The sequence below is a fragment of the Lipophrys pholis genome, assembly GCF_963383615.2.
Source record: "Lipophrys pholis genome assembly, chromosome: 1".
Classification (NCBI taxonomy): Eukaryota; Metazoa; Chordata; class Actinopteri; order Blenniiformes; family Blenniidae; genus Lipophrys; species Lipophrys pholis.
Window position 1 is genome coordinate 18,808,660 of NC_137635.1, and position 22,493 is coordinate 18,831,152.

The 22,493-nt window shown below is 42.7% G+C and overlaps 3 protein-coding genes across 3 annotated transcripts in view; all 3 read left to right on the top strand.

The window, feature by feature from the left end:
- Positions 1-205: 205 nt before the first annotated feature.
- rsl1d1 (ribosomal L1 domain containing 1) lies at positions 206-4,470 on the top strand. The gene is made up of 9 exons (XM_080485952.1): positions 206-289; positions 530-669; positions 760-898; positions 1,163-1,311; positions 1,447-1,548; positions 1,900-1,993; positions 2,665-2,790; positions 2,868-3,041; positions 3,172-4,470. The coding sequence occupies exons 1-9, from the start codon at positions 251-253 to the stop codon at positions 3,310-3,312; spliced, it is 1,104 nt and encodes a 367-aa protein (XP_080342078.1). The 5' UTR covers positions 206-250; the 3' UTR covers positions 3,313-4,470.
- A 1,299-nt stretch (positions 4,471-5,769) lies between these two features.
- Positions 5,770-6,258, top strand: LOC308121615 (transmembrane protein 238-like; the record flags this gene model as incomplete). The annotated part of the gene is made up of 1 exon (XM_080482954.1): positions 5,770-6,258. The coding sequence occupies one exon, from the start codon at positions 5,770-5,772 to the stop codon at positions 6,256-6,258; it is 489 nt and encodes a 162-aa protein (XP_080339080.1).
- A 2,894-nt stretch (positions 6,259-9,152) lies between these two features.
- snx29 (sorting nexin 29) overlaps positions 9,153-22,493 on the top strand; it is a 148,696-nt gene continuing 135,355 nt past the window's right edge. The window contains exons 1-11 of the mRNA XM_080465411.1: positions 9,153-9,554; positions 10,863-10,927; positions 12,210-12,262; positions 12,452-12,576; positions 14,806-14,986; positions 15,225-15,295; positions 15,894-16,151; positions 17,702-18,107; positions 19,018-19,130; positions 19,345-19,435; positions 19,562-19,644. Coding sequence (XP_080321537.1) covers positions 9,548-9,554; positions 10,863-10,927; positions 12,210-12,262; positions 12,452-12,576; positions 14,806-14,986; positions 15,225-15,295; positions 15,894-16,151; positions 17,702-18,107; positions 19,018-19,130; positions 19,345-19,435; positions 19,562-19,644 — 1,453 coding nt within the window. The 5' untranslated portion in view covers positions 9,153-9,547. The remainder of the gene's footprint in view (positions 9,555-10,862; positions 10,928-12,209; positions 12,263-12,451; positions 12,577-14,805; positions 14,987-15,224; positions 15,296-15,893; positions 16,152-17,701; positions 18,108-19,017; positions 19,131-19,344; positions 19,436-19,561; positions 19,645-22,493) is intronic.

A 22,493-nucleotide genomic window follows, 5' to 3' on the forward strand; every position in this document is an offset into this window, starting at 1 on the left:
ATCTAAGTATCTCTAAAGAACCACAACGTACATGAAATGTAAATAGAAATAATCCCATTAAAGTATAATTGTTACAAGACAACTACTGTCTTGTTGTCCTCAATAATTTCGTCAATAATTGATTCGTCTTAAATAAAGCGATACTGACGATACTGTCAACTGGCTATACAAATAAAGTTTTAATCTTTGAATGGCGTGACGTTATACTGTCTAAGCGCATGCGTGCTTTCACACACGTGAAGCGGACAGCATGGCGGAAAACACAGAACAAAAATTGGACCGGGCGCAGGTAAACCGTATTTTCACCTTCTTCCGATCATTTGCTTGTCTTTGTGGGTTCCGTATCTTCGTGATAGAAGCCATACCTGCAAACTCGGTTGATATTTGCAAGATTTGCTCTCGCAAAACTTCGGTAAAGTAGTTAGCATTAGCAGGCTTATTTGCACGCTAACGTGTTTAGCCACAATGCTAATTCAGTGACTCCTTGAGTCCTATCGGTGTTTTTAACTTACTTTTTTGTCCTCAACAGGTGAAGAAAGCCGTCCAAGCCTTGCAGGCTTTTCTTAAAACGAAGTCCGGAGGAGATAAACTCTTACTGGACGACACACAGCACATCAGTATCATGTTCACCCTGTGGAAGATCCCCAGAAAAGCTCAGACGATCCGCATGTGAGTCCACATAACATGGAGAGTCTGTAGTTCTATCACCTAGTTGGATGTGTGTTTTACTAAAATGTTTGTCTCCTTATTCTGTCCCAGTCCTTTGCCCCATGCTCAACGGTCGGACACAGAGGAGGTTTGTCTCTTCACAAGAGATGAGCCCAACATGACTTCAGATCAGACACAGAGGTTTTACAAGAGGCTGCTGGAGGAAAGAGGAGTCAAGTACATCTCCGAGGTATCTACCCATTTTATGCAGATTGTGCACGTTTAATCATGTTTAGACTTGTGGAGAGAGGCAAGCAAATGTGATATATGTACAGGTGTTCTTGTTTACATTTGTGTAAACATGCACAATGCAGCAGTTATAGGAATCATTTATTTTTTTTTGGACATTTCGCTGTATTGTTTTGCATAACTATTTTAAATGTTCATATGTTGCGCCTGAACTAAAATGTTTGACACCCCTGCACTAAACCAAATTATGACATGTCTTTGGCAGGTCATACCATTCAAGGTTCTGAAGACTGAGTACAAACCGTACGAGGCCAAGCGCCGCCTACTGGGCAACTTCGACATGTTCCTTTCTGATGACCGCATTCGCCGCCTGCTGCCATCTCACCTTGGAAAACATTTCTATGAGAGAAAAAGGTAAGAACGGTCTTTTCTGTACTACTGGTGTCATACCCGAAGTCGTGTGATGTGCATTGAGTGTCAACTCGGATAATGATTTATTGGTGTGTAGTTGCTGTGAGTATTCTCTTATCCTGTTTGTGTCTTTGGCAGAGAGCCGCTGAGTGTGAACCTGCAAAGCAAAAATCTGGCCAGAGACATCCACAAAGTGATTCAAGGCACCATGATGAAGGTCACCAAGAAGGGCTGCTGCTGGTGAGATTCACTTCTCCTCGTTTTTGTGGTGAATTTTGTACATTTCTGGTCAGACCGGCTCCTATATCCAGTTTTGTGGTTTTGCCAAATTCAAAATTGGATTCCCCAGGAAGTCAGAATTGAAATAGTGAATTAGCACTACAGTACAACCCTGTCAGTTCTGTGTGTCTGATATGGGTCAAGCTGGTGCAAAAGAGACTCAATGTTAATCCAGATGGACCTCCTCTTCCCACGGAGACTGTCTCTACAACTTTGATACACAATTAGCAGTCATGTGTTTAGAGTTGATTTAAAATTCTCACAGATGTGTCTGTTACAGTGACTCACGTTCCACTCTGCACTTTTTTCCAGTATGGCACGTGTTGGTCACTCTGGCATGACTGCAGACGAGTTGACAGAAAACATTGAGTCTGCTGTTGAAATGGTGAAGGCCAAACTGTATACGGTGAGTTTTAGTCCATCTTCTTTACCACCTTAACCAACTTTGAGTCATGTGCCACTAAAACTAATCCCAGTCAACTATGGGTGAAGGCAAGGTGCTCCCTGGTGCCTTCAGTCCCTCACAGAGCAAAGTCAAACAATTCTACTCGTATTCTTTTTCTACTCCACCATCTGCCGACAATCCGGCAACAAAACAAGAGTTGTGATATTACTTGAATTGAGCTCTCGAATAGTTTATCAAGTGAAAGCAACAATTAATATGCTTGAACTGCTCATACCACCAATGCATGTTCTTTACCAATGTCACACTTTTCCAACTATATAAGATTGTCAAATGGAAATGCAACGACAATATAAGAAGCACCGATTTCCTTATGTTGTGTGCTATGTTTAGTTTGAAATATCTGATCATCTTCATATAAAGTAAAAATGGTTTTGTATTGACATGATTGTCCAATTAAAGTTCTTTTTGCCCTTCAGGTATTTTATTTTATTTTTTTAAATAATTGTATTCCTAAAACTAGAAAGAAAGCAAAAAGTTATCCCCCTGACCGAAACACAAAGCTCTATGAAAACATCTGCTCTCATTTGAATCGGCTTTACGGCTTGAATTTTTCTCCAGTCTTTTTGGTTTTGTCGCAATATTTTCTTTTTTCTTTTCTTTCCCGCTGCCAGAAAGGACCGGTGATAAAACTGATTCATGTGAAGAGTCTGACATCGGTGGCTCTGCCCATCTACACCTCGGAGCTGAGCCACCTCACTGTGCTGGAGGATAAAGACGCTCAGGAGGCCAAGAAGAAAGTGAGAACCAACTCGTCCTCTGGTGTCTTGTCTTGTACACGTGCCGTGAAATAACCAGCCGCGTGTATAATTTCTAGAGCGCTGCGGACAAAAATCAGAAACGGAAGAAGTCCAAGGCGGCAAAGAAAGAAGGTACTGCTGCAGAGAAGAAGGTGAAGAAAGAGAATGCGGAGGACGGAGAGAAGGAGGGGGAGGAAGAAATCCCACAGCTGGTTCCCATAGAAACACCCAGAAAAAAGCCTAAACTGGAGGTCAGCACTATTCATAGCTCCCTGAGTTAGGAGCTCTAACGACTCTTAAGTGTCTAAGCGCACAATCTCAATTCAGGCAATTCTGTGTTCTTAAATAGTCGGTAGTACAAATCTCCTGTTTGTCTTGCAGAAGCCATCGAAAAAGAAGCAGCTGGAGAAAGCACCGAAAGCTGCTGCAGTGAAGAAAGGAAGAAAAGCTCAGAAGAAACTCGCCAAGAAACCTGGAAAGATGGACTCCAAAGTCAAAAGAAAAGTGCCAAAAGTGAAATGATGTTGAGTGGAACAAAGCGACATGGACTTAAAACCACAATTCAAAGGACCACATTGTTTACGGTGTGATCTATACATTGTCTGTTATTAATGAACCATATAAAGTTTATCTGGAGTCAGCTTTGGTTGTTCTGTGGTCACTTAATCAGATTGTGAGGACGAGTCGTTTTCAAGTCCTTTCCACAGTGGCTGTTGTGTCGTATGGAACTACAGAAGATAAGTGCTCAATTCTAAGAAAACACTTTATGGCAAATATTGTAAAATCCTCTCAGAAAATATGTACAACTAGAAATCAAATCTACAACGCACTCAGAAATAGAGAGAATTTGTTTAAACAAATCAGATTTAATACTTTATTACATCCCAGATTAAAAGCAAAAACAGGCTTGTTGGAGCTTATGGAACCAAACCACACACGTATTCTAGTCCTGTGCAAATGGGAGCGTACACACAGTGCTTTGTGAAATCCTTTGGCCATGACCTACCCCAAACCTGCTCAGTCTCATGTCTGGGACATTTGAGTGGAGGACCAATACCGGTTGTAAATTCTCTGAGTAGCAGCCAAACAAGCCACCACAAAGAACTGAATCATTAAAAACGAGTGACAATTTTCAATATGGATAAACTCTGGAAAATGCTACATAAATTAACTCCATTTATCATTGAAATGTTTTCTTTCCATCAGCGGTAAAACCCAAGTCAGTATTTCCTTTTTAATTTTGAAAGTGTTTAATACCCGTACTGTAAATGTCATATATACGGCAATCCTGTGTGATAAAATAAAGAATTGGGACATTTAAAGGAATGGTTCTGGACAAAATCTTGTAGAATTCTATTTGTAGGTTGAAAAACATAATCTTCAAATTATTTTGAAAGTTCCCAGGCTGGCTGTGGCTCAGTTGGTGGAGCAGGTTTTCTTCCAATCTTGATGTTAGTGGTTCGATTCCCCATATTGACCCTGTCCGTGTGTTAGTGAGCTTGCACAGGACATTAAACCTCACATTGATCATTTAAATCGCTTTGAAACTGCTGTGGTGGAAACTAGCAAGCTATATAAGCTTTGTGAGTGAGAGTGAGATGGTGGTGATTACTGTCTGTATGATTGTTTCATTGTGAAATGAGATGCTCAAATAAAAAATATAAAACCTTGGTAAGGCTCATTTTAGGGCTTTTAACGTACAATTTGTATTTGACCTATCATGTGAAAGTATCATTTAGTATCACAGAATCAACATTGAGCGATTTGTTAGACTAAATATGAAGCCTGGTCAGCCTTGACAAGTGTTTGCTTGTTGCCATCAGGTGAGTCGCCTGCAGTATCAGGTGACATGTCTTTTGTCAATAGAACCAGACTTTGTGCAGCTGCTGCCTGCAACTCACATGTAATATTGAGAAGTATTTCCAGTAAATTAAGCTTTGCACTGCCACAACATCATAGAATGTTAAACCTACAGTGCAAATATGGAAATGTACATTTCCTCCCCTGCATTGATGAGGACCTTATGTTTGCTTTGGTGGGCTAATGTAACCAGATGATGATGGCTAAGGCCAGCCAATTATTGATGATGATATTGAGAGCAGGTGGGCTGGGTCTCTATGTGCGTCCTCAGCTGTGGGGGAGTGGTGGGCCATCTGGAATTACAGCATGTTCACGGGTTACTGGGCAGGAGAATAGGAGATGCATCATCAGACACTTGGTCATCACGCGGATGATGTCTCGTCCTCATGTGACTGCATGTGCAACTGATCTTCTCACAGACGGAGGCTGAAGATAATTCACAGTTGGAGAAGTATTGATGTTCGGATTTTTTCATGCTTGTTGTATGAAAGGTTTATCAAGGAGATAAACGGAGCATCAATGGGCGTTTCAACCATGGACTCAGTTGGAGAAACTTTATTTCCAGATCACCCTGGAGGTCAGCTCATGTGTCCTGAGCCCCAACCTGCAGAAGAAGCCTCAGGCTGGGCCCACCTCCACAAACCCATCATTGTGATGGTGATGGGCTCTCTGATGTCCACTGCGGGCTCTCTCCTCTTTCTTTTTCAGCCCTTTGGGGCCAGTGACTCTTTGCGCTCTGTGGCCTCGGCCTGCGTGTCCATCGGGCTGATGTTCCTGGTGGTGGGGCTGGTGTGGATCCCAATCCTGAAGGAGAAACGCCAGAGGAAAAGCCTCATCCATGCAGCACACACAGAAGATGGAAATGACTCCATGATGTAAGAACTGCAATTCTGTTTTGGTCAGATGATGATGCAATCACCACCTCTGACACATCCAATACAGCCAGCATGGTGTGGCTGTCACTGATAACCACTTGTGTACATTGTACTTTGACCAGCGCCCCAGCCGGCTGCATCTATCAGTGAGTGAGGAGTACACTTCATAGTCCTGCAGCAGCTGGTGCTTTTGGGCTTGTTTCTGAATCTGGATTAAATATTTGGGAGAACCTCTGCGGCCATAATGTCCATATCCGTACAGGTTGAGCCGATCATGGAGAAGACGCATGAAGGAGTCGGCCGCTGCAAGTGCTCCTTCTGGTTTGCTGTGGCCCACGACATACTTGGCGTCTTCATCATGTTGGTGGGGGTGTTCGGGGGGCTTCCAATTCACGACCTGTTCATCTACGCCGGGGCCATCGTCATTTTCCTCAGCCTGATCTGGTGGGTGTTCTGGTACTCGGGCAACATCGACGTGCCGCCCGAGGAGCTGGAGGACGACGTGGGCCTGACCAAGATGAAGAACCGGGGATTCAGCCGCGTGGTGAGGCAGGCGTCCCAGCGCCTCTCCAGCAGGATCCGGAGCTCTTTCAGGAAGAGTCGTAGATCTACCAGAGAGAACCCCGCAGGCACAAACAGACCCGCAAACACTGAGGTGTCGCTCTCCACGATCTTCGACGGCTCCATCGACTCCTCGTCAAAGGACATTGTGAGGGAAACGCTGTTCATATGAGCTAAAGCCTCGCAGACACTGAGCAGCACTGAAGTCGGATGTTTGAACTTGTTATTGTTATTTAACGTTTAACTGTTTTGTCTTTGCTCACATGCAACTGCAATGATTAACCAACATTTCTATCTTATCTAGATAAGATCCACATGCTCTTATCTTCCTGATAAGATGTAAACTTTGCACAAAATATCATTGTTTTGAATGACCACAGCGATCTCACCACAGGCTTTTTATTCTCATGACGATGATTTGATTTATCATGAATGGAATGATAAGAGATGTGTTAACGTCCAAGCTTCAGGGTATCTGGACGAGCTGTGATCCATCATATTAGGTTCACAGAATTCAGCCTCCAATTGTCCTCAAGGTCCACGTTTGTCTGCTGGTCAGTGACCCTAAATGCGGGAATGGATGAAAGACAGAATGACTACAAACTGACATCTAGTCCCAACGGAGATACTGCAGCACCACATGAAGCCGTCTGTTGACATCAAACATCCTCCGATGGTCCAAAGTTCCCTGTGAACAGTGTGCAGGTTTGATTTGAAGCAGCTGGAAATAGACGTTTGTGGGTTTTTCTGCTGCCGGAAGAAGGATACGCCACAACTTAAATACAGGAACATTCAAGCTTGTTTTTTCACCTTGTGAGTGGAAATGTGTAAAAGACTTTCATCTAATCCAATTCAGAATATCTATTTATGTATAACAGACAATAATATGTTTATAAATTCTCTCATTTGAGTTTTGTGTGTTTGATGTGATTGATCACTAAAAAAGATTGTAACTTGTGTATTTTCAACTACTAGACAAAAGAGATAGATAGATAGATAGACAGATAGATAGTTAGATAGATAGACAGACAGATAGATAGATAGATAGATAGATAGATAGATAGATAGATAGATAGATAGATAGATAGATAGATAGATAGATAGATAGATTCACTTCTCTCGTTTTTCTCAATGCAGCCCTCTATCTTTGAAATCACTTCTATATAAGTTATTCATTAAACCAAGATTACTTTCTGAACTTCGTCTCAAGACATAAAACCTGCTCATTTATTCATTTTAACTATTATTCCTAAGAATAAAAACAGCAGTCATTTTGCTTCAATAAAGAGAAAGTAACAGGAATCAAAACATACACTCACCAACCATCATGTTAATCTTTCCATATACTAGCGAATCAGCCAATCACATGCAACCTAATGGATTCAGACACTTGGAGACTTGTTGGTGCCAGACCTGCTGGTCCGAGTGTCTCAGAAACTGCTGATCCATAAAGAATGTTCAAATAACAAGAGAATATCTAGTGGGTAGCAGCTCTCTGGGACAAAATGCCTTGTTGATGCAAATACCAACTTGTATTTCAACCAAAGTTTGACTGTCTTCTCACAGAAGGCCAAGTTGAACCTCGAAGGTAATGATCGACAGCAGCAGAAGAACACACCGGGTTCCACTTCCATCAACTAAGAACAAAAAACTAAGGTTTGCTCATAGAAGATTGGAAAAATGTATTTTGAAAGTGAATGTAGTATCAGTGGTAGAAGAGGACAGACGTGACCACAGTTTGTTGGAGAAACTACAGACAACACTTAGTTGTGAATGAACTCCCATGAAGCTGATTTTAACACTTAGAAAGTGTTAAAATGTTTCTATTTTTCCAAATGCTGAAAAGTCACATTAAAATGTTTAAAATCATTTGACAACGTATGACAAATCACTCGTGAGTGAATGTAAAACTGATCAGAGTCACTTTTTGAATAATGTATAGTTTGTATAGTTGTTCATTGTTTTGTTTCTTTGGGTGCAAGATGATGTGTACACTGTATAGACTGTAAGATATGGAACAGAAATCCTCTTTTCATTAACGCCATTATCTCACTTATTTCAATGTGTGTGTTACAATTACACTATGGAAATATAAATCTTTTTTTTATATTTTTGTGTGGAAGTAGCAGACAGCCGTTTCTTCATAAGTCACCTGATGGTGAAAGTGAATTTAGATTTAATCTCTTTTTTTTAACTTTACTATTTATGCCATGCATAAATACTCTCAATAAATAGTAAATGGGCTCCCATTGATTACGATTCCTATTAACTGTGGAGAAAGGTTGTCAAAGACATTTGTGTTCTGAAGCCACATACGGTCAAATTCAAACTTCATTTGTGCAAGTCAGTGAAATAAAACTTCAAATCTGTGTTTTTATATCAACTCATAGCAGCGTGGGTGGGTAACGAATAAAGTTATCCTTCATAAACGTTTACCTTCTTTGTAGCATTAATATAACGTTCAATCCTGCATTGCTGCCATCTGCTGTTCAGTTCTAGGTCTCAGTTTTTTCTTATGACAACATTAATGTATTTATATAGTATATGTATAGTTAAAATACCAAAAAGGTGCATTTTGCAGTGTACAAACCAGGAGCACTAGTTATATTTATTTATCATCCAGTGTGTCCTTATTGTTCTGTCTTTGCTCTGGAGAAAAAGTGAACATTTTTGTGTTTCTATTCTATTCTATTCTATTCTATTCTAATTGTTTTTCATAATTTAAACAATTTACTTAATAATTCTCTTGGAAAGTGATTAATTTATATTATATTATATTATATTATATTATATCGTATCATATTATATTGTAGAAAATTTATATTACTGGCCAAAGTGCATCGTATATCAGATTTTAAGCTGGGGCCAGAAGTGTGTGTGTGTGTGTGTGTGTGTGTGTGTGTGTGTGTGTGTGTGTGTGTGTGTGTGTGTGTGTGTGTGTGTGTGTGTGTGTGTGAGAGAGAATGTGAGATTTCCAGTCTCGCGAACCGGTGCTTTGACACCTGAAAGTCTTCAATGCGGTAGTTTGTTAAAGGACTACATTTCCCAGCAGCCCCGCGCCGTCATATGACGGCCCTGTGTTGTGTCACGTGACTTCGTTTCCCTTTTTTTTCCGCCGTGTCACAGGCTGTAAACTGAAAACACTCCGTTTATTCCAGAAATCCTCCACTTTTTCCTTCCACCACGGGGAGAACTCAGGTGTTCTCTGTTATTCGGGCCGTGAAAACAACTCATGCCGGCCTGTGGTAGCCTGCCAGGCCCGGCGGCTCCCCGGCAGGCCTCGCTGTCCACCGACTGAGCATCAGTCCCCCACGCCGAGGTTGGGTGCGTTCTCCTCGGCCACAGAGGCGCAGCAGGCCCTGGCGAAGCTCCAGCCTCGGGTCTGTGGGTGAATCCGAGCCGCAGAAAGGGATGAGTTCCACCGGTCCCGGTGTGTCTGCGATCAGAGGGCGGCTACCAGCATGAACGGTGAGTTCGGGGGTTTTGTGTGTCACTCAGACAACCACCACATGCAAGCAAGAAAAGATTCATCAACTTCTCATGTGCTTTTCAACGAGTCTGTGACTCTGCTGCCACTTCCCCCAAATCTACAGTCACTGCCTGGTTGGCCTGTAAAAAGACTTGAATTAAGAGTTAAACCCTTCTGCATGGATGCACTTTTTTCAGGCATTCAAACCTCCCATCGGTGACCGCTCTTTATGTAAATACACTTTGCATATCTGCAAAATTATCTCCCATCCACAAGCTGCACAGACTCACCGTGACAGCAAGTTATTTTTAAATGGATGAACTGAAAGGAGAAGTCCACCTTGTTGACTTTACTCACCACTGAAACTAGAATAAATATGTACAATGGGAACGATCCCCAAGCCGGGGGCAGATGTAAGCATGTGATTAGTAGAAAGTGACTTGGATCTTTCTTCAAATGGTGCCCTTGAGCAAGGCAGCATCATTGAGCTCTTGTAGGAAACAGTGGACACGTGGAAAGCTGCTTTCACACTTTGAGATTAATATGTAGTGTGCACAACTTTCAATAATTTCACACTTTTCTCCCTATTATTTTACTTAAATGAAAAATAATCTGGCAATAGTGTCTCTGCCTCATTTCCAGTGTGTTTCTCACTTCTTTCTAGAGTTTGCATGTTCTCCCTGTGTGAGTGTTGCTTTTCTTGGGAAACTCCAATTGCCTCTTTGTACTAAATTGCTTGTAGATTAGTGCGACCATATTTTGATTGACAAGCCCCATGGTACTTGACACCTCGTCAAAGTGTACTTGCTTACGGCAAAGACACAACAAAAGTACCAGAGTACACTTAAAAAACAAAAACCCACACACAACGAAAACCTGATATTTTTACAAAAAGAAACCTTGCGTGTTTTGGACACAAAAAAGAGGCCGTTTGTCCACCCTGACAGACGCAGTGTGTCTCTGTGTGTTTGGGATGGACTTGCGACCTGTCCAGGTTGTACCGTGACTCAAATTATTTAGTTAATTTTTAAGCTCAATAACTAATTGAGAAGACATGTTTGTCTTTTTCTGAACATTTGAAGAGACTCTTTCACTACAGACGTCCATGAAGCTGCATGAAACGATGCGAAGTCAAAGCCTGCCTTGGGGCTACACACCTTCTGACGCCAGTTCAGCGTCTTCCTCAGCCCCTGTACATGAATAATTAAATACTTTAACAAGCCGTGAGTCAGAAACCGAGTCTGCGTCCCATTAGTTTTCTCAGTCCCTCACCAGTGGGCGTTGTTTGTCTGCGTTCTTCTCCGCAGGCACTCAGCAGAGTGATACGAAGAGACAGCACCTCCTGGAGAGGCTGCTGGATGCTGTCAAACAGGTGAGGTCACTGTCGCCTGTACGTCCTTCATCTCAGGGGGGCGACGCCATTCTCGGATGCACTTGATCGTAGCTGCATGTTAGATGTTGAAATCGTGTGATTCTCACTGGATAAAGAGGGAAGCTGACATTTGTCTGATGCTGACCACACTTTGTAGTGTCTGAAGTGGTTTTGATTATTTTGATCTGAACTTAAAACACAACAGAGGAAGTAAAGCTCCAAACTCACTGGGCTGCAACAGCGCACAACCAGGTTTTTTTTTTTTGCACAAAGGTGAGAAACTTTTAGAACTTCCTTAGCAGTTAACTGACTATTGAGGCTTGAGTGCAACTATTTTTGTTTTTTAACGTAGCCAAACGTGACGTGACAGAATTGCAGCGGTGATAACGTTTCCCCACTCTTTGCTTATGTTGCCGAGCCAAAGCAACATTCGATGCAGTTTGATGCGATGCCATTGAATGAGAAAGAAAGTGAATGTGGATTAGAAAAGCCTGGTTGGACTTTGTATCGAATGCAGAGACATAAAAAAAAAAACAACCTACCTGTGAATTGGAGAAGGTTGTGAATGCATTCCCTTGGCAACGTTTTCTAGAAACCTCAAACAAAGAATGTTACAAGTACACAATCCGTGTACTGATAATATATCGTCACTTGTCATATGACATCAAGTCGACCATAAATGAAGAAAAGAGGAACATTATTATCACTGCACAGGATACAATGAAAGCATCGAGTGTGTCGGAATAAATATAATTGTGTATATAATCAGTAACAAATATGTTAAAGTGATAATATAATACAATGAAGTACAACAGAAGTCATGTCAGCTGGAACAGGGGTCTGGGAAGTTGGTATTTTGAAAGGAAAAATAACGTGAAATCCTACTTCGTTTAACCTAAATCAACAGGAGAGAGAAAAGTTCAAGTGGAAGGACGTCTTTACTAATCTGTGCTCATGAGGCCTGTAGATGGCACCCTGACTGAGACGATCCACATGAAACATTAAAGAACACTAAAAAGTCGTCTTAGACCAGGAGCCAGTGAATCTTCAGGCTTTGATTGAGCCTGTTTACCTCTGAAAGTCCACTTATTCTGCCGTTAGTCCCATTTGACCTTTAACGTGATCCCAGGAGTTCCACTCCCACCCGCCATGATGTTCACTTGCTCATAAGATCCTCTTTGAAATGTTAGAGATACGCCCCAACATGTGTTTGGCTTGAACCCAGCAGGCAAACACGGATGAGAGAAGTATTCCTTGTATCATTCCTCTCTTATCTTTCCAGTGTCAAATCCGATTCGGAGGAAGAAAGGAGATTGCCACAGACTCAGACAGCAGGTAAGAAGAGCTGCTGCGTAAATGCTTGGGAAACGTTCTCCTGTGTGTCTTGGTGCCGGGGAGGTTTGTAGTTGTGTGTCTTCAGGCGCCGTGAGAATGTTCCTGAGCATGAGTCAGGAAACCGGAGCGTCTTATCTCATCAATCCATCTTCACAATCGTCCCAATAACTCCATCTTTTGCGTCTGCAGGGTGATCTGCCTGTGTGCGCAGTTTGAAGCGGTGCTGCAGCACGGTCTGAGGAAGAGCAGGGGCCTGGCCCTCACCGCCGCCGCCCTCAAACAGGCCGCCGGCTTCAGCAGCAAGTCCGAAGCAGGTGCTCAGCTGTGATCCGTTAACTTAAGTTGATGAAAGGAGCAAAAACTCTCTTTGCATTCTGTCTTTACCCAGAGGTAGACCCGGAGAGGTAACCTGACCATCAGGGAAACGGATGTGTCATTTCAATTAAAGATCACTACATGCACGTTCACAAGACTCCCCGGCTCAGGTTACAGGCGGACTCGTGTGCAGCCAAGTGTCTGCTTTATTTACCCGTCCGTCTTCACATCTCTGCCTGTGGTGGGCAGCTGCTGTGACTCTCTGCCTGGAAGCCGAAAAGCACGGGAGGTGAGGCGGGTATCACCAGGCAAGTCTGCCATCAGACATGCGCGGGGTGCTTTCAAAGCATTGCGCCGACTGACAAAGGTTTCCTTTGAATGCCAGCCGAGACCCCGCAGAACCCAAACTGCCTCTGGCGTGCCGAAATACCGGTGCATGAGATGATAGACGTGGGATATTTTCAGTTGATTTGAAGGCGCGGCGGTGGGAAAACAACTGGTGTCTGAATATTGTATTCGTCACTTTAGTATTTCTCGTCATTCTCACTTTCAGGATTCTCCTTATTTACCCTCAAATGCTTGAGAAATCATGTTTATGACCGTCAACCTTTGACTGATCTTTTTATAGTCCCCCAGAGACTGAAAAATTAAGTGTTGAACTTCGATCTGTTGTTTTTATTCCTAAAGGCACAGCCGTCGGCTGTATTTTCTGGGCATGCTGGGCTTGAACCCCCCCCCCCCACATTCTCCAGCAGGGCTGCTGTCAACACTGACGTATTAAAGTGAAAGTCGTACCAATATCTCTTAAGATCACATGCAGCATGTAGAAGCTCACTCTGGGTGTTTTACGTTATTCTTATATGAAAGCCTGGAACTGTCATACTTTGTATGCCTATGCTTGTTCACTTTATAATCACTTTTGATCAAATAAACTCAATATAAACATATTTCATGGTGCAGAAATGACTCTGACGATGATGTTTTCAAGATCTTCGCTGGCCCAACTTCATAAAATGACCAACCGATTGATGTGTTTTAATGTTGATTCACCTGCGTTAACAGGACACAATACTATGCAGTAGTTACACGATTGAAAGGAGTTGTGCTCCTTGTGTAACGGGAAATAAAGATCACGTTTCCTCGGATCAAATTGGGTGTACTCACACAACCCGTATTGAAGGTCAGTGTCTGATAATATCCGTCACTATTGTCAGAGGTGACTAAATAATTAAAAATCTTTAGGGTTCCTGACTTCGTTTTATAGTGAAATATAATCATACACCCTGCATCCTCCTTGCTGACATACGAGATGAGGATGTGTAGTGGTCGTCTCGCCTGCTTTGAACCTTCTGGGTGGATTTCTTTGTGCAGAGTTTGCATGTTCTCCTGTCGCCGGTGTAGGTTTTCTTTCTTCTCCTCCAGCCATGTGCTCATTAACGGCTGTAAAACCAATGTGTGTTGGAGTGTGTGTGTGTGTGTCTCTCTCTGAGACTTCACACAGCTTCACTGCTTCTTCCACTTTCCAGCATTAAATTGCATTTGCAGCCATCAGAACCACTTTCAAAGACCATCTGGCCAGTTGAGACATTATCTTCACATTACACTAAACTGTCCTTCCTGGAGTGCGTAAGAGCCACGTGGGCATTAATTGAATTCGGAGGGGCGATACATGACGCCTCTAATGGTTTCCGCCACATAACCATTAGCATATCTGACATTTTCTTGAATTTCACAGTCAATTAGAAGAGTGGATGTGGCGCCACTCGTGGATTTGGAACTCCCTAATGAAGTCGGGGCCTTTTGACAAGGCTAGAAATAGCAACCGGGATTTTAAAGCATTTATTCTGAGGTCATACAATAACTGTATGCAAACGAGTTCCACGACGACTATCCCTGTTAATTACCACGGCCGGGAAACTTTACATTAAACGTACCTCGTCTTTCAGGGTTCAGCTCTCTGCTACAGAAAAGAACAAAAAGGGTGAGAGCAGAGTATAAAGAGGCGACGGGTAAGACGGCAGGATGATTTCTTAATGAGAATGCAGATGTGTTGAACCTCCGGTCTCAAGAAGTTTTATTGTGGCAACTTTAACAAACCTTTTGAACTCATTCTGCAACTCAAAGGTTGTTTTTCCCCAAATAGGATTAAATTGACTCTATTTCTTTGTCCCTTTTCCTTATTCTTTTCCCACTCTCCTGCCTGCTTTGTGCTCCTTCTCCGGTTCCAGAGTTGACTTTCTGGTTCCACGTGAAGGAGCATCTGAACCGCCACGAGCTCCAGCGTTTCTACTCCCTGCGTCACATCTCCTCCGAGCTGGGCCGGGGTCGAGCCTGGCTGCGTTGCGCCCTCAACGAACACTCGCTGGAGCGCTACCTGCACACGCTGCTGGCGGACCGCCCACGTCTGGGGTTAGTACTGCCATACTGGTGGGGAACTAAACTTGAGTACGTTGGGGAGAAAAATGAAGGCCCTCAATGGAGAAATGTTTGTGTTTAGGTGAAGATATGTTCTGTGCTCACTTGGTACATGTCTGGGAAATTTCTCAATCATCCCGTTAATAATGTACAATATCTAGAAGTATCTTCTCACAGCCGGAAAAGAAAAGTTTTTATGTGTGGTGAATGCTACCTTTTCCCTGCGATCTAGAACTTACTATGAAGACTGGGCGTTTATTCTCGATGAAGAGAGAGCAAGTATGCTTCCCACCATGGCGGCAGGTGAGTTTGTATTTTACCTGCATCGTTTTCACAAATTCAATATTTTAAAAACACACACAAACTTGTGAATGGCTTCTTGTAGGGCTGTGTGTATGTTTGGGAGGCGTGACAGTAGTTGAAAGTAGAAGAGGAAAAAAAATAATGCAATAATAATGGAAAAATACGGGTAATTTGCTAGAAAGCAAACTTCTTAAAGCTTTGCTGCATTCCTAATGTGAATGTAGAAATAATGAATTCACAGCGCTGTTGTTTTAAAGCTGTGTACTGATCAAATCTTCCTCACATGAAGACATCTCTTTGTAAAAGCAGGTCGGTTGATCAGCAAACTTTCGTTTTGTTTAGCCTGACTGAGTTTGCTGTAATTTGGTGGACTAAGCCATTCTGTGCTCCTGCTGTTTAAAATATTGATGAGCACAACTGGGGCGAAAATAAACGTTAAAATATTAAAAGTATACACCACTGATCTTATGCCAGAGCCTTCTTTGCTTTGCAAACACATGCGGATAGTTTTAATTCAGCTGATTCGGCAATGTTTGAAAGTTTCCTGTGATTCAGCAGGTCTGAGCCTCAAACACATGACTTCTCTCCCTCTCCGCAGGATTGAACTCCATCCTGTTTGCCGTCAACATCGACAACAGCGACCTGAACGGTGGGGTGACGCGAGGAGGGCCCTCGGTGTCCCACCTCCTCAAGGAGTCCACGCAGGGCATCGGCAGCCTGCTGAAGGAGTCCACCCAGGGGGTGAGCAGCCTGCTGCGGGAGATCAGCACGGCCACGGCCGTCGTGCCGGGCTTCACCCCCCGAGTGGACGGAGCGTCGGACCCCCTGCCCGTCCTCCCACGCAGCACCTCCGCTGGTAGGAACGTCTGATGTTTCAAGTGCAATTTTTTAGACAAGCGATCTACATGACCCAAACTATTTTCATACACATATGTAGTCACTTTCCTCATTGAGTCTCGCTACCGATCAATGAAACCTGTCGTATTTTCTCAATGGATGTCTGTGATATTATTGTTGGCTCACTGTTTTATTTATCAATTTATCAATACTGCAGGAAAAAACACACACTTTTTTACATGGCTACACAATTTCTAACATATTTATGGTTATGACATGAGCATACACTATAAACGCTATGCCATAATGCTAAAAACGGACTGTGTCTATGGCCTCTGCAAACTCAATCTGAATGTATTTTAATGATGAAAGAATTCTGCAATGAAACGTGATCGTTTCACAAAAGTTTTGGGGATTAACTCATGAAGACTTCCAATTAGCTGACAAAGAAAAAGCTCCGGTAATTATAAGAACAACTCTGAAGGCACAGACACAATAGCGTCAATTCATTTCTGTCTATTTTGTGAAGTGTCACTGGGATTGTTTTGACAAAGCGATCCATGTCGGGGGAAACACAACCTCTTGTTTTGATAAAACCTAAAACTCAAATATGAGTCATTTGATATAAAACAGCTCCATTCACAGTTGCTTTTGTTGGTGATTGTCAACACATTAATACCGTCTCAAAGAGTTTTTCAGAATGGAGTTTAATGCACAAATACTTTGAAACTGAATTTACATATAGACTGCAGAATAACAATACTGAAACCTAATATGTTAAAATCATCAGACTCAACTTAAAGAAATCCACATGCTAAAAGTGTAGATTTTACAGTAGATGAATCATAACAGTTTTGTCTTATTACCATCAGATGAAATAGATTTAAATAAACATGTCAGTGCAAGATAGAAAAAGCCAGTCATTCAACCATGCTTTTAGCTTTCAACTAATATTATGCTGTATTAATAAATGTTTGTGTTGGAACCAGCTTCATTTCAGCACTGCATTGGACAGAAAATGTCACGGAAGTACCGCAGAACAAGTACAAACTCTAAAAGAAAATGTGGCTGGGCTTGTGTTTGAATGATGGTAGTGGCAACTCTGCTATATTGGTGCTGACAGCGTTCGACTCCCCTTTAAGCTTCATTTAACCATTTCCTGACTATTTGTTCATGTCAATGGGACCAAGAAGTGTTTACATTTCGGCTGCGAGGCGTTCCAACTACCTGAAGAACTGTGCAATTCATTCAACTCACCTTATTTGCTATAAAATGCAGCGAATACTTAAAATTTTTTAATAAAAGTACCACTTCTCTCATTATCCAGTTGGAAGTCTAAAGCCCAACTTTCTGCAGTTTCTAGACTGAGTAATGATTTTTCTTTAGATTGCTGCATACAAGGAGATAAGATTTAACTTGGGTAAAGACGCTGATGTCACCAGTACTACATTTTGCTGTATCAGACGGAAGGTGGAAGGTGTCCTAATGAATTACTCCTCCTAAGTCAACTCTGCAAATTGAATTATTTTTTTCCTCTCGTTCAGCTCCTTTTCATCTTTTCCCACCCAGATTCAGGACTGAGGAAAGAGCGACGGAGGAAAAAGAAGATCACCAATATCATTTCCTTCGACGACGACCTGGACGGTGGCGCTGAGGATGAGGAGGAGGCGGAGGAGTTGGGCAGCATGAGGAAGAGTCTCACGGCTCCAGCTCAGAGCAGCGTGGAGGAGGGGATCGACCCTCTGCAGCCAGTGTTGTCGGGGTCGCCGGCCCAGAACGGGCTGGACGAGCCGGGCACCGTCGGCTGGGTTGGATCGCCCCACCCGTGCCGCACGCCTCCCACCTCCACACCCCCTCTGCCTGACAGCAAAAGTATCGACAATGAGGAGGAGGAGGAAGAGGAGGAGGAGGAGGAGGAAGAGGAGATGTACAAACCCCGAGCACAAACACGGGAGGAGAGGATCCCTTCGGATCAGTGAGTAAAATGTTATAAAATTGATCTTTTTCTACAAATACTGTCTTTATCTATTTACTCATATGACTGGCCGCGGCAGGTGATTATTACAATTCACATATTTATCACATATGATTTGCAATCATAAAAAACACTCGCAGTCACACACAAACACAGGCGCATATGTGACTGAGACAGAAGAAAGTTGTTTTTGTGGTTTGGCCCTTTGATTAATGAACTTCATTATCATCTCATGTCTCATTTTAGTCCTTTCAAATTGTCTGTGAAACCCAAAGTGTCAGACTTTGTGGGAAAAACTGTGACAAACATTTAAACATTTGCAATTAACATTGCTGAAATACATATTCAAACACGCCCTGAAGTAATTTCACAAAGTTTTATAAAAGAAACCACAACATGGCTAGTTTCATCATTGAGATTAAAAAAAAAGAAAAGATTTGGGGTCTATTTGTAAAGATTTACACAGTTCCGACCTCATGAAATAACTCATGACCATGCAGGATAAAACTACATAAGACTAGCTCAAAAAAAGTTTTTCAAGCTTTTAATTTGACCTCTTCAGAGAAGTTCTTCTGCCATGTTTAGATGGTTAAAAAGAAAATTACAACCACTTCGACTGGAGTCCTCGCTGAAGTTTCTGAAAAGCTCAGACAGGCCTCCTTCCACCATATTTCCACAAGCATGTTGTTCGTGTTGTCATCTTTGGGGAGAACGATGGGAACGATTTGTCTGATGTTGAACAATATTTCCCATCAATTATTCAATATTCAGAACAGTTGGACTATATACTGGCCATTCTAACTGTTAGTTATACTGTGACTGATAACCGCGTCCTCCCTTATTGTGCTGCAGATGAGGTTTTCATGCAGCCACATCCGTCCTCATTGAGCTTGAACGGGTCTTGTTGCAGGGTGGTGGTGGGCAGTCTGTCCAGTGTGTCCACATGGAGTCCCATCCAGGTCATGGTGGAGCGCAGCAGCTCGGATATCCTCATCCCCCTGAGCCCTGCGGACCCTCAACCAGGTGCTCAAACACAAACACACAGGATTGTCTCGTAAAAACCTGTTCCTCATAAACTCTGTGTCTTTTTGCTCTGGAGTTTCTTCTTCACTGATCCACCCTCTCCTTTCTGCAGTTGCTCTTTCTGTTTGAACCTTCCTTCTGCCGCGGCTTCAGCTTCACTGGAAAAATGGGGACTTTCTCAGTTACTTTCACTTTCGCTCCCTTTTTGATTCAGTCAGCTCCGTGGAGGACACCGCCGCCTTTCCTGCACGATGTGACTCGATGGGCTCGGTGGGGAACTGCGAGAGGTCACAGCTGACGTTCAAGTGAGTGCTCAGACAAGAGCCATGTGTCGGTCACAAAACTGAAATGCTTCAGCCTGCAGCTTCTATCCAAAATAATGTCTGAAATCAGTAAAGCAAGCCCCCGATTCATCCCATGGTTTGTCTCAGTATGGAGTCCAGCCCACCGGCGCACTCGGCGCCGCTCTCCACCGTGCTGCCAACACCTGGCCTGCCAGAGTCCATGACAGTGGGTGAGTGTTTTCTGTTTTCCATCCATTTGCTTGTTACTATTTATCTTCTCCCTGTCACTTTTCTGGTTCCGTGTGTTCCAAGCCAGTTTATTTTTTATTTTTATTTTTTTGCTGTGTGAATCATCGCAGACTGAGACATGTGAGACCGCATCAAAACAGCCGAGCAGTCGTCGTCGTCGTTGCACAGAATGTCAGTCATTGCTATGAGATGCCACAGTGAAAATCAAAGGAATGAGTGGAAACAAAAAAAAAAAAACATGCAATCCAACCAGATATGCACGTTCATGTCTGGTACATTCCTTATCAAAACAATAATGATCATCGCTGTTTTCTTTGGTATACATCCAGAGATGTTATTAATGTCTCACAAAAAAACATAGCAACGCGAGGAATGTGACGGTTGACAATTGCTGATGTTGAAAGTTTGTTTTATGATTTCATGTTTTCAGTCTTGACAGTCAGAAGAAGATGTTTTTTGTAGTTTTAGGAACTATTGAACATCATAGGGAAGATGTATGTTTAAATTTCCTCATTCAGATATATATAGAGAGGCAGCTTTGTTTATTTAATGCACATTGTTAGCAATTATGCTCTTCTCTGAATGGTTTTGGACTAAATGGTTGAACGTGGCACTGTCACTCTCAACAAGACCTGATGAGGCGTTGGCAACTCCACCACATTGCATGTTTTTGCATGTCGGAAACATTATACCTTCTTCTAGTCATGCTCACGCAAGCAAACACGATGGCAAACCGTTGTAATGAACACGTGCAAGCTATCCAGCCATCTTCCGGAACCTTCTATCCAACTTTGAATGGAGGAAGGTCAGGTGATGAAGAGTCTGTTGGTCTATCACATTTACACCTTGGGCAATGTTGCATGTGGTGCATGACTGTGGAAGGAAGGAAGTGTACCCAGAGAAAACCCACACACAGGATGCAACGTGCAATCTCCACATCGAAAACTCATACCAGGACTTTCTTACTACTGAGAAAATTGCAATATATCAAATTTCCATTTTTACTCCATCGAACGTGCACATGGTGAAGGAAAGTGGGCGTGTCTGCCAGTGAGAGGGTGTGACAGATGAAGAACAAGCTCCACCCATTTTAAACAAATGCACACACTTTTATATTATTTATTATAGTTCAAGAGCCACAGATCCTTCCCAACTAAATGCAAGATTAAATGCTGATCCCCGATACGTGTGAATCTTTGACACAACAAAGTGACAAAAGTCCAAACTGCTCTTTTACAGACTGTATTTTTCAATTTCTCTGTGGGTTTTCAGACACGAACACAATCTTTGTTCTTGCGAATGAGCCATTTAAGTTTCCTGAGAGGGGCAATAAAGCCTGCACTTTAGAAATCACTGCCACAGCCCAAAGATTGGTTGTAATCTTGTTTATCTTCACAGCGGAAAACATAATCAGGGCACAGACAGAGAATAATTAACAAACCCAGTGTCACAAGTCATTACAGGTGAACACTCTGTGCTCCACTTCAGTGTTGAGGTGAAATTGAATCAAACACAAATGATTTACATCAGATATGACCGCAACAATCACAACTGTTGAGTTACCACGTCTTCCTGAGCTTTGATCGGAAGACAATTCAATTTTCAGGGTATGGCAGCAAGAAGTTTGCGATGGTAATGAAACCTTTCGAAGTCCTCACATGTCTTTGTCTGGAACATTCCAACCCCTGCTGCTGTCTCGAGCAAATTAAATCAAACTTGCTGATTGGTGTTTTCAAACCTTGTTGTTTTCCCCCTGCAGATAGATTGATGAAATTGCCAGTAAAGTTGTGAACGTTCTCATGATCTCCAATAATCCACCAGGTGGCAGTGTTGGTCTAGTGTACGCACACATTACTGTATATACAGTATTATGCCCACTCATGTGCTTGTGAGGAAAAGTGTCACAGAATATGGGATTACCAGCGAGTGCTGGTTATTTAAATCATATATGGTATGTGTTAAAAAGAGAACACACGTAATGAGGATTTTCTGTGTGTGACCAAATCAATAATTTTCCTCTGGGAATAATAGTCATTCTATTCTATTCTATTCTATTCTATTCTATTCTATTCTATTCTATTCTATTCTATTGTATCTCGAGGTTCACACATGTTTGTGGTCTTGCATCGTGCTCTTGGTGTTGTGCTCAGTGCCCCGAAGCTAATCGGAGCTTAGACCCCTGAAGGCTCATACTAACACTGTTTGATGTTTTGGAGGAGTTTAAACGTGTCTGAGCCGCAGAAACGGGGACAGGAGAGGAAATGTGAGTGGAGCAGGTCGAACGCGGAGAGTCCGGACCGTCGTTCGCACTGTTAACCTTCCGTAAGAGCAGCTCACAAGGAGTCAAACTGAGACCACCGTTCTCTCCAATTAGCTTGTGTAAAAGCTGAAAGCAGACGGGGAAAGTATTTTGGATATCAGTGAACCTGGGGGGGGGGGGGGGGGGGGGGGGGGACAAATTCTCTGTGAAACATTGTAAAATCTCTGTAACATCACTTTTAGGAGTCACGCCCTCAGATTTGAAGTGCAGAGAGCTCCTCTACAGGCTCCCTTCCCATTGCACCAGGAGAAATCCAGGCAGAAATGCCAATTTCTACGCACACTTGGTTCAATAGACCAGAGCGCACCGCAGTCAAAACAGATTTTTACATTTTGAGTGAAAATCAAGAAGTTTTTCTCTACTGGGAGGAAAGCTCTCCCTCTTCCTCTCTTTTGCCCTTGTTATCACTGGCTCTGTTGCCTTTGCTCTTCTCCACCCACTCGCCTAACCCAAAGCAATACTTCTCCAGAGGTTTGAGCAAAGTTGTTCGGGGAGCCGCATGAAATCACA

What these genes read in the sequence shown, in the direction of transcription:
- rsl1d1 (XM_080485952.1), top strand. Translation starts at nt 251, where the DNA reads ATGGCGGAAAACACAGAACAAAAATTGGACCGGGCGCAG. An exon ending in AAAAATTGGACCGGGCGCAG is followed by an intron (nt 290 to 529) that starts GTAAACCGTATT and finishes TGTCCTCAACAG; the next exon opens with GTGAAGAAAGCCGTCCAAGC. An exon ending in GAGTCAAGTACATCTCCGAG is followed by an intron (nt 899 to 1,162) that starts GTATCTACCCAT and finishes TGTCTTTGGCAG; the next exon opens with GTCATACCATTCAAGGTTCT.